General features: G+C 40.5%; 1 protein-coding gene across 2 annotated transcripts in view; it reads right to left on the bottom strand.

Moving 5' to 3' along the window:
• The window catches only part of STAG3 (STAG3 cohesin complex component), a 1,426,160-nt gene that overhangs the window by 740,761 nt on the left and 670,068 nt on the right, over positions 1 to 15,331 (bottom strand). For both annotated transcript variants that reach the window (XM_078669437.1, XM_078669436.1), the window contains exons 12-13: positions 6,014 to 6,093; positions 5,135 to 5,242 (exon numbers count right to left, since the gene is read on the bottom strand). In XM_078669437.1, coding sequence (XP_078525563.1) covers positions 5,135 to 5,242; positions 6,014 to 6,093 — 188 coding nt within the window. The remainder of the gene's footprint in view (positions 1 to 5,134; positions 5,243 to 6,013; positions 6,094 to 15,331) is intronic.

The raw sequence follows: 15,331 nt of genomic DNA on the forward strand, positions 1-15,331 counted from the left end.
GCTTTCCTCTCTTTATCAGACATTGTAGAGTAGACAAACTAGGAGAAATCCAAAGCTGAAGAGAAAAACTGAGCAGAGATCAGTGGAGACTCCCTTAGCACAACGTGAGGTAGAATATCTGAGGCTCTCTCAGGAGGTTTCTATGGAGTGAGGCTGATCTGATTGGTTGTTGCACTTTTTTGGTCTCTTTTACAAAAAGAGGGTGATAGGCTACAAAATGAGATGAGGCCCAGGCCTTTCTTTCTCTTTTGTAACTACTACTATGGTATTTTATGTTTACTGAGGCTCCCATTCAGACGACGGGGAATGAAACAAAGCATGGGAATCTATGAAAGTCCAATACTGGGGCAAACCTGGCCTCCCTGCCCTTGAGGGATTTGGCTGAAAAAGTGCAACAGTACTCTTAGGGTTTGTGTGAATGGTAATGGCAGTACAACATTCCTTGTGAGGATTGTCAGAGAAGAGTCTAAATTTTCCACAGGATTTCAAAGCATGAAAAGTCTCTTTTTGGATCCCTCCGACATGGTCATAAAAGGGAAAATAATCTCACAGAAACAATTGTACCTCAGATGTTGCTTTGAGGGTCAGAAGTAATTTGAAGAGCTAACAGGTCAAAAGTTGACAGTAGAAACAGACTGAGCAAAGCTCAGAGATACTCCTTAACAGATGACGTGTATTAAGAAATCAGAGGTATGGTGACGTTGCAGGGGATGAGTGCTTCAACGTCTCTTCTATGACTGGTTGAAGTTTGGATGCATTAAAATAATTGGCTATAGAGGTCTATTGTTTTCAATGTGATTCTTAATGCTATTGTATTAGCACTACTTATATTACTTTTACCATGGGACTCCCACCAAGATTCGAGCATGTGAATCTATGATAGAAAACTGGAGAACTAGGATTAAAAGCAAGTAATTTTTGCCTATGGTTTATGAGATCTTTGATAGTCATAAACACCGAATAGAAAAGCACACCCTTCCTTACAAATATTAGTGAGAAAATCATCAGGATGATAGACCACAGGTGAGAGAGTTGCAAAAGGTTCAGTTAGGGGACTTGACCAAATTCAAGATCCTCTGTGGACTCTGAATCGAGACAGGAATTTCCTGAGAATGTATTCACATTTCTTCAAATGCACCTTTCCAAAATTGGAATATTTCTACAAAAGGCAGTAGCATCCGCTTTTCCTTTTCTGTAGAGAGTTTTTGCTACCATAAGAAGAGATCTATTAGTAATCTGGTAAGATAAAGTAATGCACAGGAGAATACCTCTGGAAAATAATTGTGTGGAAGAAAAACTAGTCTGAACAGGCCCATAAACTCATCAGAACAGGCCCACAGCTGATGAAAAGCTGCTTAATTTTTCATAGCTCCTTTGTTCCATCAAGGAAAAAAACCTACCTGTGTCAACTATGCAACAGGATCGCTACTGCAACTAAAAACTCTTGGAAGAAGTAGGTTAAGCAATTGATTGTTTAATATTTAAGTTCGATATAAAAAAAGATGACTGTCCTCAGAACTACTCTCTGCTTATAGAAAACAGTGTAAGGTTCATACAACCCCAGTGCAGGAAAGATGCTGAAATAACAGCTATGAGGAAAGCTTACTTCCAAGAGAGATCCTGTAAGGAACATTAATGAACTGTCTAGAAGCTGAGTCTGAAGTGCTTTAAAGGAGCTATGCTGACTTTCAAGAAAGACAAAGGTCTGCTGGTAAGTACTAACACAAGACGCAGAGGGGTGCTGAACCTAGACCCTACTACACCACCGCATCTAAGTGTTGGCAGATATGCAATCCAGGAAACTGGAGTGGGAATTCTGAACAACTGAATACACAGCAGTGGTACATCAGCTTCTTGCTGGATGAAGTGCTAGAGGCTGGCCTACCCATCTAAGCTCCATGACCTCCCAGTTATCCTCTCCAGCCACATCACTGCCCTCCATTTGCACCAACCCACAGAAAGGGGCAGGCCACTTTCACATACGTGAAGTGGACAACTTGGAATAGAAATGTAAAGTTGCTTCTCATGTATGTGGAAGTCATTTTACAACATACAGTGTGACACTTAGAAAAAAAAAGTCAGTAAACAGGTGCTGTTCCACTGCTCAATCACTTCAGTACTTTTGTGTTTCATCTACTTTTGTGACCTATTCCCTGCCTCCCTGCTTGCTTTGATACTGTTCCAATTAAGTTACCTCTACTTTTTTCTTGTTTATGGACACTAGTTCATGTTTACTTTCCAACCACTGTCTTTACTCCTGCGTACTCCTTACTTCTGTGACCCTACCGGTTATTGCTCCTAGGTCCATGTATTTGTATGCCCCTCTTCTTGACTTGTGTATTGAGCTCCCCCCTCTAGACCGGTCTTAGCTTACCACTTATTTTATAGAAGTGACACAAACATTGGAATACTTTTAACCCTTCCCAGATGAAGACTTAAACAGATTCCTTTATCACCCTCTTGCATGAAAATCCCCCTTGACCTTTGTGTCCTCATTCCTTTCTCCAGTCTAGTATTCACTCTTATTCGCAATCACTAAACAATCATCTAGTACTGAATATTCAATTCTATCTAATCCACCATCTCTCAGACAAGGAAATCACATCCACTTTGTGTCCTGTTAAAAAAAGAGGGTCCTCTTAAACCAAATTTATGGTAAGGCAGATTCTAAGGGAGGGCCTATGTAGAGAGCAACCACTTGCTTTGCATCCCAGGACTCGTTCCAGGTTGAGTTCCTAATTTAGGGTTCACCACACATTTCCCATAGTAACACAGATTATAGTATCTAATCCTATTCTACCCACTACCTCCAGGATTCTTGCTTCCTTCTGGTCCCATGGTGAATATTACCTGTTATCACCAAGTGTGCGGCTATCAGTGCAGTGGCAAGGTATTGTTCTCATCACGTTAATTCTAGACTAGACCCATTAAAGCTAGTGAAAAGGGAATCTGGAGGGGAAATAAATGGCCTGAGCAGTTTTTTTCTAACAGCAGAAATGACATCAGGAGTGCAATATGTATCATAATAAAAAAAAAAAACAGACAGATCCGATAGATAGGTACAGCAGATATGGCATGACCACTCTTCCTGGAATTCAGTCAGACTAAAGATCCTCAATGCGTAGCAGATGCAGAGTATAAGAGCACTGGAGGATGGCCTCCGGCAGATGTATTCAGGAGCCAGGATGACAAACTCAGGGACTGTAGGCTGAGAAGTAAGAACTGGTTCTGAAATATGGATAAAGAAATCAAGTATTGACAGCAGTTGGATGTGGTATTTTTAACATGGGGAGCTGGTCCTTGTACCATTATTGCTGTGGGCATTTAAGGGCAAATACGCTCATTGTGGCTTTGTAATAGGCTAGTATGATGAGAACTAGCAGGATAAGCAGAAACTCTAGACAGGCGTAGAGACATTTCCCAGACTAACTAGTCAAAAAGTCACATTCTTCATGGTTGGTAGAATCTGGAGATGTAAGTTTTAGCATTTGGAGTGGTCTGTTTGGCACACAGGTCCAAAGCTAATCTGAGAAGTCATCTTAAAGCACTATATTGTTTATTATCCATTTGTGATTTTATTAAACAGCCATCGAGGGCATCTGCTTTCACCATGTCCACTCAAGGTAGATGGATTGCTGTTACCTGGAGGTATCAGCCACTTAAGTATTGCTTGGGCTTTTACATAATGCATTGTACTGCTGGCTTCAATCTGAACATAATCCATTTTAATTGATAGAAGAAAGAAGTTTAACACCACAGAAATTAAAGGATAATGTGGTATGGGGAATTATATGAAACTAAGAGCCTTACATTTTGAGATGATCCATATTTGCTACCAATAAGATGAAAGAAAATATGAGAACGAAGACTATTACTGAAAGTCCTCTAAACAAATCTTCCATCAATGCAACAATCGCAAAGCTGCTAGTTGCAGAACTGGTTCCACTGATCCTTCAGGAACTTCTAAAACAGGCATATTTTGAGACATATAATCAACCACAGAACAATGCACAATGCCAGAGAGCCAAGAAGAGATATGAAACATTTTTTGCTTTTGGGTAAGTGATTTTCTAGAGATGTCATCATTTTACTTTCATTAAAATTACTCCCCCGCCCGCCTTTAAAGGAAACTTTTTTGACTTCTGATTTTCTCAGGCTGCTTACAGGGAACTAAAGACCTTAATGGGAGTGGATGTTAACTTATTCTGAATTAAATGTAACCCCATATGTTGGAAGGGAAGAAGACATTTTAAGAAAATGTTAAGGTGCTATTTAGTATGAATAAAAATTGTTCATACAGTCTTCCCAACAAGGAACAATGATGTTACTTTTCCTCAATTGGGCCACCTTGTATTTGGTGTATGCTGTGGGGACTACCAGCAGGCCAAATGGTAAAGCCTTGAGCTGGAACTGTGATTGGTCTATGGTGAAACTTAAAAACATGCACAATTTTTGAATGACTGAGTAAAATGTGAGCCTGGAAGATCAATGACAATCCAACCATCCCCCCTCTCCCCCGACTTTCATGGAGCTGGCAGTAAATACTGTGGATAGCAATCATCCCAATTTCTTCTTTTGTTAGCCACTGATGTACTGTCTTGAGATTGTTGCTGGCACTTAGTTCATTATCTTCTTTACAACCGGAATACGTTGTTCCTTTTTTAAGGAGGGGACAGTGTTTTTTTTAAGTAATATGTTACCTTCTTCCTGGGAGTCAGAAACATGCACTTTAAAATGAAACAATGTGCATAGTACACAAACATACCTCTTGCTATTTTTTTTATTACTATGGAAGATGGTATGATATCCTTCCCCATTAAAGAGGGAAATCATTGCTTTAGTAAGCCAAACGGTTGATTTTTTTTTATCTTTCAAGCATATTTTAAAAAATAATCAGCAACAAGCAATTTTATAAAAGTTATTTTCTTAGTAAAAGGTTTTCAGGATCCCACAAGTTGGTTGGGGTAGCCAGTGTTTACTAATAACAAACACTCTTTCAGGAGTGCTGCTTCTTTACTGAAAACCTATTTGAGTAAATAAATACTAAAGCTGCCCTCCAGTATGCGGAGCGCTTGAGTGGCCTCATACACACCCTACCTATTACATCTAGACTATGGCTTTGTTGAGCACTTACTTTTTAAAAAGAAATTCCCCAGCTGCTGATGCCACTGACCGACTTGATGCAAAAACAAGAGGGTATACATTCTCACAGTCCTCACCGGTGAGTACATCCTCCATATTCCTGCAAGACAAACAAATACGAATAGGTGGCCTTCCAAGCAAGGATTGGAGGGGTGAGTCTACTGGTACTATATGACATTCTGAAGGTGATTGACAGAGGGTAGCAGTGGATCCCCTGGTGGACATTATTAGCAAGTATCTGGAGAAAATCCTTAAGGGAATATAAAGCTATAGCATTAAAACCCCATGATCAAAAAACTATTTAGCACTGGCTGGCATCATGCCTGCTGCAAACATGTATATACAGCAGTGACGCTTAGAAGGCAGAATATGGCATTGAGTGAGTTTCTGGATAGAACAAAATGGCACTATTGCACCACTGACACTGTTCAGCCTATGGTATTTTGACAGTCAGAAAATAGAAGTCAATGACTAGGTGGCATGAAGAGTCGTTTTAGAACTTGGCCATTGGGGTTCGTCAGAGTTTAGGTTTTTGGAGAGGAGAGACAAAACAGCTAAAAATAACTCCAAGCTGTGTGGAGAATGCGTTTTGCCCAATCTATGCAACAATACCCACAGGCAACGAGAATTTGGAGAAATGATCAGAGTGAGCAGGAGGGTTGAGAGAAATGGTCAATGATAAGCAGATTATAATTGTCAGCAAACATTCTACATTGTATACTACAGATACCAATTTGGTTAGCTGAACCATTATGTTTTACTATATCAACATGACCGAATTGTCAAGAGTGGCAAGTTAACAGCACCACAGGCACTTCACACGTCAAGCAATTGTGTTGATCATGAAGACAAAAGTGCACGTTTTACTCACTGCAAGATGAGAGTCAGCAGTTTGACAGCTTCCACAGAAACATCATCCTCCTTATCCAGTACCATGGATACCATTCTGTTCTGCAAATGGAAGCAGAAGGTAAAAATAGCAACAAAGCACGTTTAAAAGGGAGAAACACCAGTCACAATCACCAAGTCACCTTTCTCGTCCAATGCCAGACATCGCTCCAATATTAAAGAAACCCAAAAGCTGGAAACTTTTAGGATTCAAGATCAGCCTGGGCAATCACCTGAATATTTAAAAATGTGTCTAAAAGCTTAATATTAAAGTTCAACACATGCTTACAAGCTATCTACCGGATTTCTTTGTTCACCTATTTGTCATCCACTAATGCCTAGTTCCTGTTCTTTAGCTAAATTCAATAAGGGTACACCAGTATTATATGCAATGAATTTAAGACACCAGTTCCCGCGGCAGTTAAGTACACCTAACCTAACTGTGTACATTTTAATTCTGCCATATTGAATTCTTAGCTTGCTGAATTCTCTTGCCTGCACAAAGCGGGTTGGAAAGGTCTCTCAGGCCCCAGTATTTTCATTTTTCGTTCTCTTGTCTGTAATGCACGGAAGTCGGACTAAAGATAGATTCTTAGTGAGATCCTGGATTCCAATTCTGCGGAAGAGATGCTTCAGTTTACCCTATTAAATGGTGTGTGGTAAATTAACAGCAACAGAGAAGGTTTCTATTAAGCCACAACAGCCACAATGCAAAAAACCACAAGATTCTACCATTCTTAAAAGTGGGCTTTACTGTTCTGAAACCAAATTTAGTTAAGGGGAAGAGATCAGTTAATTTAGTCCAATTCTTTAAATGCAAGGTTTTCAGCAAATGTTTTGGAGTACACATCAAGCAGTGTTTTCCTGTACTAGTTCAATGGTCATTTACAATTTTAACATCCAACAAAAAGTTGTTTCCCTCTCAAAGAATAAAGAATATGCACATCTCCGGCATTGGTTCTAAAAATGCAGGGAAGAAAACCGGTGACTAAGCTTTTTTAATAACTAAAATCAACAACATATCCAGACAAGGGGCAGTAGAAAATTAAGCACTAGAAATAAATTAGGGTGGTCAATACCCTGGCAAGCATGTGCCAGAAGAGACTCAAATGAGACAAACCACTTTACCAATATATGTTCTGATAAGACTGTTGAGTAAACTAGAAAAAGCCTATAGAGAAGTGTTTTGTAATCTTCTCTATGTTTGCAAATAATTTTAGTCAATATACCTTAGGACTCCGAAGAGATGAATATCCCTTGCAATCCAAACTGTATTACATCAGCTACTTTTTCCACACTGATTTATTCTAATAGGACAATAGTAAGTAGGAATCACTCTGATTTGTAAAGTTATTTAAATAAACATAATGGAAAAAAGCAATTCAGACTCCATTCCCGTATCTGGTCTTAACGTATCCAAATTCTAATGGAGGACTAGATACCTCTTCTCCACAGTGCACCTAAATACCAATATATGGGCCATGTACTGATAAACGGTCGCTTTCTGTGTAATATAAGCCCCTCAAGGATTTAGATTTCTCAAAGTCTCACACCAACTGCAGCATGCAATCCATCACCAATTGTTATCGCGGGGCTACCCATCACAAATATCCCACTTAGAGTATAGAACTAAAAAACTGTCAAATTCAGCAATTGCATTGGTAGTGCAATAAAATATCTAGACCGTTTCTCAAGAATCCAGATAGTTAATCGAAGTAAAGAAATATTAACAATTTTAATTGATTCAACAACTCCATACTTGCTGCTTATTATCAAGTTGCAAGAGACAACTATAATTACATTTAAATTGGATATCATGACACGCAGAATCCAACTGCAAAATTTACAAGCAAGCATTGGCAAAGTCAATAGGTCTGGGCTGAATTTGCGGACATGCTATGTAAGCACACTAAAGCCAATAGGACAGGACAGAAAGGTCTATTACCATAAAGAAGTCCCTCATGCAGTTCAAGTCAATGTTTAAAAGGGTCGGATCAAAATTCCACTGTAGGTAGATCATGAGCAATAGGTTGATTAGCTCTGAAATAATGAAGCTTCATTTAAGAGGATACTAGTTATACAGTATTTCTCAAACATTTTAGTAAAACAAAAGTCATAGAAGCCTCATTTCAAAAATGTTTCTTGAGCCCACCATCATTCTAGAATAACTATGTTGTTCAATTTTAGGAAGAGATGGTTAATGTCAGTTCTATGCTTCAGTCATTATTGACAATTACAAACGTTAGGATACATCCCCAAAGTGGGCAGAAACTGCTAAAAAGAGGATCTACAAAATGAACACGTCCAATGTAAAAAAGCAATAAATAAATAGTCAACTAAGGCCAAATGTTTCCCAAATTTAAATTGCTCCACTAAGAAATACCATTACAGAACTACAGTGTAGCACCCTAATCGTAAACTGCTGCTATTAGGCATATTTAATTAGGGTAAAAGGAGTACAATGGGCATATCAGTACCATATTAGAAACAAGGGTTGGAGTCGCTAGAGAACGGACAACCAAGATAGCCACCTGATTGGAGAACTCCGGTGGCCTGAGTGAAAAAGCGTTGCATCGGGGAAAACATGGCGGCCGTCGGTTAGGGCGGGTCGCGTCTCTCTTACGGAGCTCCTGAAAGCCCAGCAAATCGGTGTGATATCGGCGTACCTCTAACAAAATTGGGAGCTGCAGTGACTTTTTTGTTCAGGATTTAGAGTGTGGGCATTCAGTTGTTAACCTCCTTTTGTTTCCCGGCGTTCACCCCCGTGATGGGAGCCGCTCTGAGCAGGGCGCTGCGGGAGAGGTAGAGGCGGCTCCGCCCGCTCGGCTAACTGTGCCGCTGATCTGCTTGCCGGCTGTCGGCTGTCACGTCAGCTGTCTCTGGAGAGCTGGAGGTCTGCCTCAGAGGTCCACGGAGGTCCACGCAGATTTCGTGATCTCAGTTTTAGTTTCGAGTGAGATCGCCTACCCTGTGGTTGTGTGGAGGTGCGGATGTGCGGCTTCAGGGTTCCGCTTTCCGCCTCTCTTTCCCGGTGGGCAGAGGCAGCCGTGGAGCTGCGAAGGAGCCGCAGAGCGGCAGCCCGTGGTGTTTTTGGGGATCTTTGCGCCCTTCATTCCTCTCAAAAGTGCCCTGCCACAACTAAAGGATCACAATCAGGTGGTGCTTCCAACGTGGATAGAAAGAAAATTCAGAGGACTCGTCGTCCTAAATCTAAACCCAGGACTCAGGCAGCATCAGAAGAGGAACCTGTTCGAGCAATACAAACACTACCATCAAGTAAGGTGTTTGGGCAGGGGTCTGGGGTTGTTAAGGGTGTTAAAAGGAGCTAAGAATTCAGTGTTTGGGGGTGATGAGACACAGACCTTAGCAACAGATATTGTTGAAGATAATACCCTTATTGACACTTTCACTGTAGTGGGTCTTGATTCTGGTATCGCAAAGGAGGGAGCAAAAGATTTAGACTGTGATCCTAGTGAGACTACTCAGGGCTCTTCTATTTTTGTTTTTTCCGGTGACTATACCACCAACCCTGTCAATACAGTCACCGCGGCTACAACTCCTCGGTTGTCTGGTTTAAAAGGCTTAAAAGTAGGCGCTAAACATAAACCCAAAGACACCAAAAGTAGTGCGGTGAGGCTCACTCCCTCACTTAAATCATACTTTAAGGTGTTGCCTCAGGTCCTAGAAATCTCCTGCAGACCTCAAGAGGAGGTTAGAAAGATGAGTGGCATAGAAAATATCCAAGGGGTTGCACCTTTAGAAGTTTTGGACACAGACTCAGGGGTTCCTGTTCATAATATCTCGGAGGAGATTGGGCTCTCAGCCCCTCATGCTAAGGTGGGTGAGACTCCAGAGACACAGGAGAGGATTTCATTGGAAGTCTTACTAAATGAGATCAAAAGTGGGTTTGCAGAATCTAAGCGCAATCAGCAAGAGATTAAAGCGGCGTTCGATGCACTGGATAAGAGAGTAGATCTTCTCTCGGAGAGGACTGAAACCCTCGAAAGTACAGTGGGTGATTTAAAAGCCAAACTAGATTCTGCAAACGAGAAGATAAACTACTTAAGGCGCGATGGAAATGCAACTAAAGAGAGAGTAGAATCTTTGGAGAACTACTCACGGAGGAACAATATCAGTATTTTGAAAGTTCCGGAAGGAAAAGAAGAAAAAGATGGAGGTGAAATGAAAAGATTTGTTGCTTCCTTGCTTAAAGAGTCTCTGAACCTAGAGGAATCGGTTGAAGATCTGGAAAAAGACATTCAACGAGCTCACAGGGATCCGTTCCGTTTAAAACAGGGGAGACTTAAACCAAGGAAGATCCTAGTCAACTTCTTAACCTATTCTGTTAAGGAGAAGATTTTGAATCTAGCACTTAAATCTACAGCTCTAAAAGCTCTAGACTTCTCCTATGTTGTTAGGTCAGATCTGTCGAAAACTACCCTTGATAGACAATGGGAGTTAGGCCAAAAAATGGAGAAGTTTAGGGCTCTGGGAGCTACTGTCCAGATGAGGTTCCCTGCCTTCTTGAAGGTTATGTACAATAATAAAATGCATAACATCCATTCCCCACCGGAGGCAGATGAACTTCTGACATCTATTAGCGACCATCAACAGGGAAACATCTAAGGAGAGCTCTCACCCTATATAGTATATAGTAGATACTGAGATAAAGACATGGGGGAAAAAGGAAAAAAAAAAAAAAGGGGAAAAAAAAAAAAAGGAAAAAAAAAAAGAAGGGGGGGAAATAGAAGGAATATACAAAGAGGGGAGATCGAGGGAAGTGGGACTTTCACAGAGGGTGTTTAATTATATATTAAAAAAAAAAAAGAAGGGAGGAAACGGGAGGAAAAAAAAAAAGGGGGAAAAAGGAAAATAGCGTTGGGGGAAAAAAAAAAGAGGAAAAAAAAATAAGGGGATGGGAAAGGGGAAAAAAGAGGAATTAGAAAAAAAAAAAAATATATATATATATATATATATATATATATAAAATTCACTGAAAAAACCATAGGTTAGAGACCATATATAGTTAGCTGGACATTTTATTGACATAAAACCAATGAAATTCCATATATAGTTAGTTGCTCTAACTATATATCGCGCACCCGCAATCCACTGCTGATGATGTCACATATTACATCATTCATGACATGGTCAGTGACATCACTGATGACATCACTGATGACATCACTGATGACATCTCAAATGACATCACTGATGACATCATCTAGTGTCTGTGTTTTTGTAAAGGTTAAATATGTTTTACATATTGAAGAATGAGTGGATGTATGGAAGACTGAGTGTGTGTGTGGCTGGCTGGGAGGTGTGTGACTGTGCATATCAATGTGTACTTGTATCAGTGATTGTATAAGAGAGTAAGTATGTGTTAGTATATGTGTGAAAAGTATGGTGTTCTGTGTTTAACTGTATAGATGAGGAAATCGAAGTGTGATTGATTCTTCACAGGACTGACTAGGTGTATGAGTGCATATGATAGTGTTGTAATAATGAGTGACTATGTATGAGTGATTGTATGGGTGAATGTGTGTGTAGACGTAGGAATCAGTGAGTGCGTATGTAGTAACTGGTATTGGTGTGTCATGATGTCATCAGTGATGTCATTTGAGATGTCATCAGTGATGTCATCAGTGATGTCACTGACCATGTCATGAATGATGTAATATGTGACATCATCAGCAGTGGATTGCGGGTGCGCGATATATAGTTAGTGCAACTAACTATATATGGAATTTCATTGGTTTTATGTCAATAAAATGTCCAGCTAACTATATATGGTCTCTAACCTATGGTTTTTTCAGTGAATTTTCAAGGTTTTGTAAATGCAAATTCCTAACTATATATGGTCTATAACCTATGGTTTTTTCAGTGAATTTCATTGGTTTTTTAAAAGCTAATATCTATAGCTGTAAAATATATTCTTTATTACGTGACGTATCACGTAGCCACGTGAGACGCCTCATGACGCGTCGCATAACCGTGACGTATCGGCTCTGCAGCGCAAACAAAACCCGTAACGTAAGCGTGCCGGAGCACGCTTACAGATATATATATTTTTTTTAACCTTAATTAGACAAAATCCACACGTGCACATATCTTGAGGCCTTGCAAAGGCACATCAAACAAACAGTCCCTACAATTTTGCCAAGTTTGCTGGAAATCTATTCCCTTCATTTTTTTTTTACTGTTTCTCTTGGTTTTCCCCTTGTTACGCTTACCGGGACGCTACCCGGTACGCGAACCGGACGCTCCAAAAACACAAGATGGCGGACTCCCGTTACGCTGCCGGTTAGCTGCCCAGTTTGCGTACCGGGAAGCGCCTCTACCGCGAAAAATCGCGGGGGACTTTAATATCCCCCTCATCAATCCTAGGGGGTCAGGAGGGGTTTACCTTGCCCCCTTTCCTTCATTTCCCCCTTCTTTTTTCACCACATCTTGTCTCTCGAACCTACCGAGAGACAAGATGGCGGCCGCTCCGGACTGTTTACAATGTTGACAGCTACGCTGCCGGTGAGCTGCCCGGTGAGCTGCCCGGTGAGCGTACCGGGACGCGCCTCTACGGCGTAAAATCGCAAAAAAAAATTTTTTTTTATTTTTTGCCCCGCGGGGCACTTTAATATCCCCCTCATCAATCCTAGGGTTCAGGAGTGGTCTACCTTGCCCCCTTTCCTTCATTTCCCCCTTCGTTTTTCACCACATCTTGTCTCTCGATCGTACCGAGAGACAAGATGGCGGCCGCTCCGGACTGTTTAGAATGTTGACAGACACCGGAGAGCCAATCAGCTTCGCTTCGCGAAGTTCCGTTACGCGTCAGGTACGCGAACCGGGGCGCTAACCGGAGCGCTGTCACAGATATATATATTTTTTTAAACGTTAATTTCGCAAAATCCACTGGAGCACATATATTGAGACATAGCAAAGGCACGTCGGGCAAACCATATCTACAATTTTGCCAAGTTTCATGTAAATCTATTCAGCCGTTCGAGCTAAAAGTGAGTCCAACCGCCCTATGGAAAAATGAATGGGAAAAACGCGTTTTGTGACCCCCCTTTTTTCTCGCCCCCCCCTTGACGAAACCCCCCCAAATTTTCAGGGGCTGCTCAGAAACAAAATGTGCCATTTTCCTTAAAATTTCAGCCAATTCCGTCCACAAACGCCAAAGTTATTAGACATAGGATTTTTTCTCTATGGGATTTCTGAAAATTCTAACTATATATACCCACTGGCTATCGCCAGTAGGTAATATACATATATAAACATATATAATCTGCATATCTATACAAATATAAATGCATGCATACATATACATATATGCATACATATGCATGTTATTTACATGAAAGTTTTAAAAACACTAATAAAAGCAAAGCTAAAAAGCCACCTCATTACAAACAGAATGGCTTTAACTTAAACGAGGGCGAGATCTATTGCATTTTCAATGCTTGTTTACTTTGGTTCTATCAAGAAGGCATTCAGATGTGTCACACATTTGCCATAAATTCTGAATGTTAGCACTCTAGTTGCTCATTAGATCACTGTAGTAAAGCTAGTGCTCACCAGGGAAGTCTGCTGCTAATCATGGTTTGCAGCCATTTTCCCGCATTTTTTATCCCGCAGACTTTCAGGCCGCATACCATTATCCCGCAAGGTCATTGACCTCGCATACCATTATCCCGCATTTTTTCAAAACGCATGTGCATTTATCGCGCATGCCTTTACAAAGAATTACGTTTTAAAGGCATGTATGGTAAATGCATTTGCGTTGTGAAAACCACGATGACGAGAGAGGTAAGTGGGTTTGTGTTAATTTTTTCGTGGGTTAGTGATTGTGTAGTGTAGTGTTGTGTAGTGTAGTGTTGTGTTAGTGTAGTGTAGAGTTGTGGTGGTTGTTTAGTGTAGGGTCATGCTGGGGGTAGTGTTTTAGGGTTTAGGGTTGTGTTGTAGTGTTTGCGTAGTGTAGGGTCATGCTGGGGGTAGTGTTTTAGGGTTTAGGGTAGTGTTGTAGTGTTTGTGTAGTGTAGGGTCATGCTGGGGGTAGTGGTTTAGGGTAGTGTTGTACTGTTTGTGTAGTGTAGGGTCATGCTGGGGGTAGTATTTTAGGGTTTAGGGTAGTTTAGTTGTTTAGTGTATGCTAAAGGCATATTCGTTCTAAAAGTTTTCGTTATTTTAATTTGCGGCCTAATAGTACATGCGGGATTTTTTTTGCGGACTGATGGTATGCGGGATTTCGTCAGATATTCGCTAATCATACTTTCTATGGCAAAATGAACCCCCTCATTTTGTTCCTTTTTAAATTAAATGTTTTAAGAGTTACCACTTTATTCCAATCAAGATGGCTTCAGGTGTGCCATACCTTTGTAATAAGTAGGACTGTTAGCACTCTAGTTGTTCTTTAGAACACTCTGGGACATTCTGTCATTGGGCTATAGTTGGGCTACATCTGGCTGATATTTGGGCTACATTTGTTTTTTTTTGTCTCTGGTGGCCCTCTTTGGGCTACATTGGGCTACATTGGGCTACATTTGAGCTCCAACATATATATAGCCCAATGTAGCCCAATATAAATATTTCAAAGTTAATTTTCGTAAAAACCACTGGAGCCTATATCTTGAGACATAGCAAAGGCACATCAGGCTACCAGTCCCTACAATTTTGCCAAGTTTGGTGTAAATCCATTCAGCCGTTCAGGCTAAAAGTGAGGCCAACCGCCCTATGGAAAATTGCATGGGAAAAACACGTTTTGGGACCCCCCTTTTTTCTCGGCCCCCCCTTGACGAAACCCCCCCAAATTTTCAGGGGCTGCTCAGAAACAAAATGTTCCATTTTCCTGAAAATTTCAGCCAATTCTGTCCTCAAACGCCAAAGTTATTCGACATAGAATTTTCAAAAATCCCATAGGAAAAAAATCCTAACTATATATACCTACTGGCTATCGCCAGTAGGATATATATATATATATATATATATATATATATATATATATATATATATATATATATATATATACACATATATACAAACAAATAAATAAATAATGGAAAAATTCTTAGAGCACTAACCCGGACTGGAAACTTTTGTGACAATTACCCACCTTCTAGTTTTTGTACTCTCTATAATTATGACGGTTTCTCCCTAAAGTACTTACTCAGGTATGCCGGAACATATTTTATATATATGTAACAGAGCTGGGCAAAGGGGAACTCCTTAGAGAGACAAATCTGGCACCAACGGCCAGGATAACTAAGGGGGGGGTTTCCAGGGAGGGGGTTGGGAAGGGGTAAAACTG

The sequence above is a fragment of the Lissotriton helveticus genome, chromosome 12 (assembly GCF_964261635.1).
Source record: "Lissotriton helveticus chromosome 12, aLisHel1.1, whole genome shotgun sequence".
Lineage (NCBI taxonomy): Eukaryota > Metazoa > Chordata > Amphibia > Caudata > Salamandridae > Lissotriton > Lissotriton helveticus.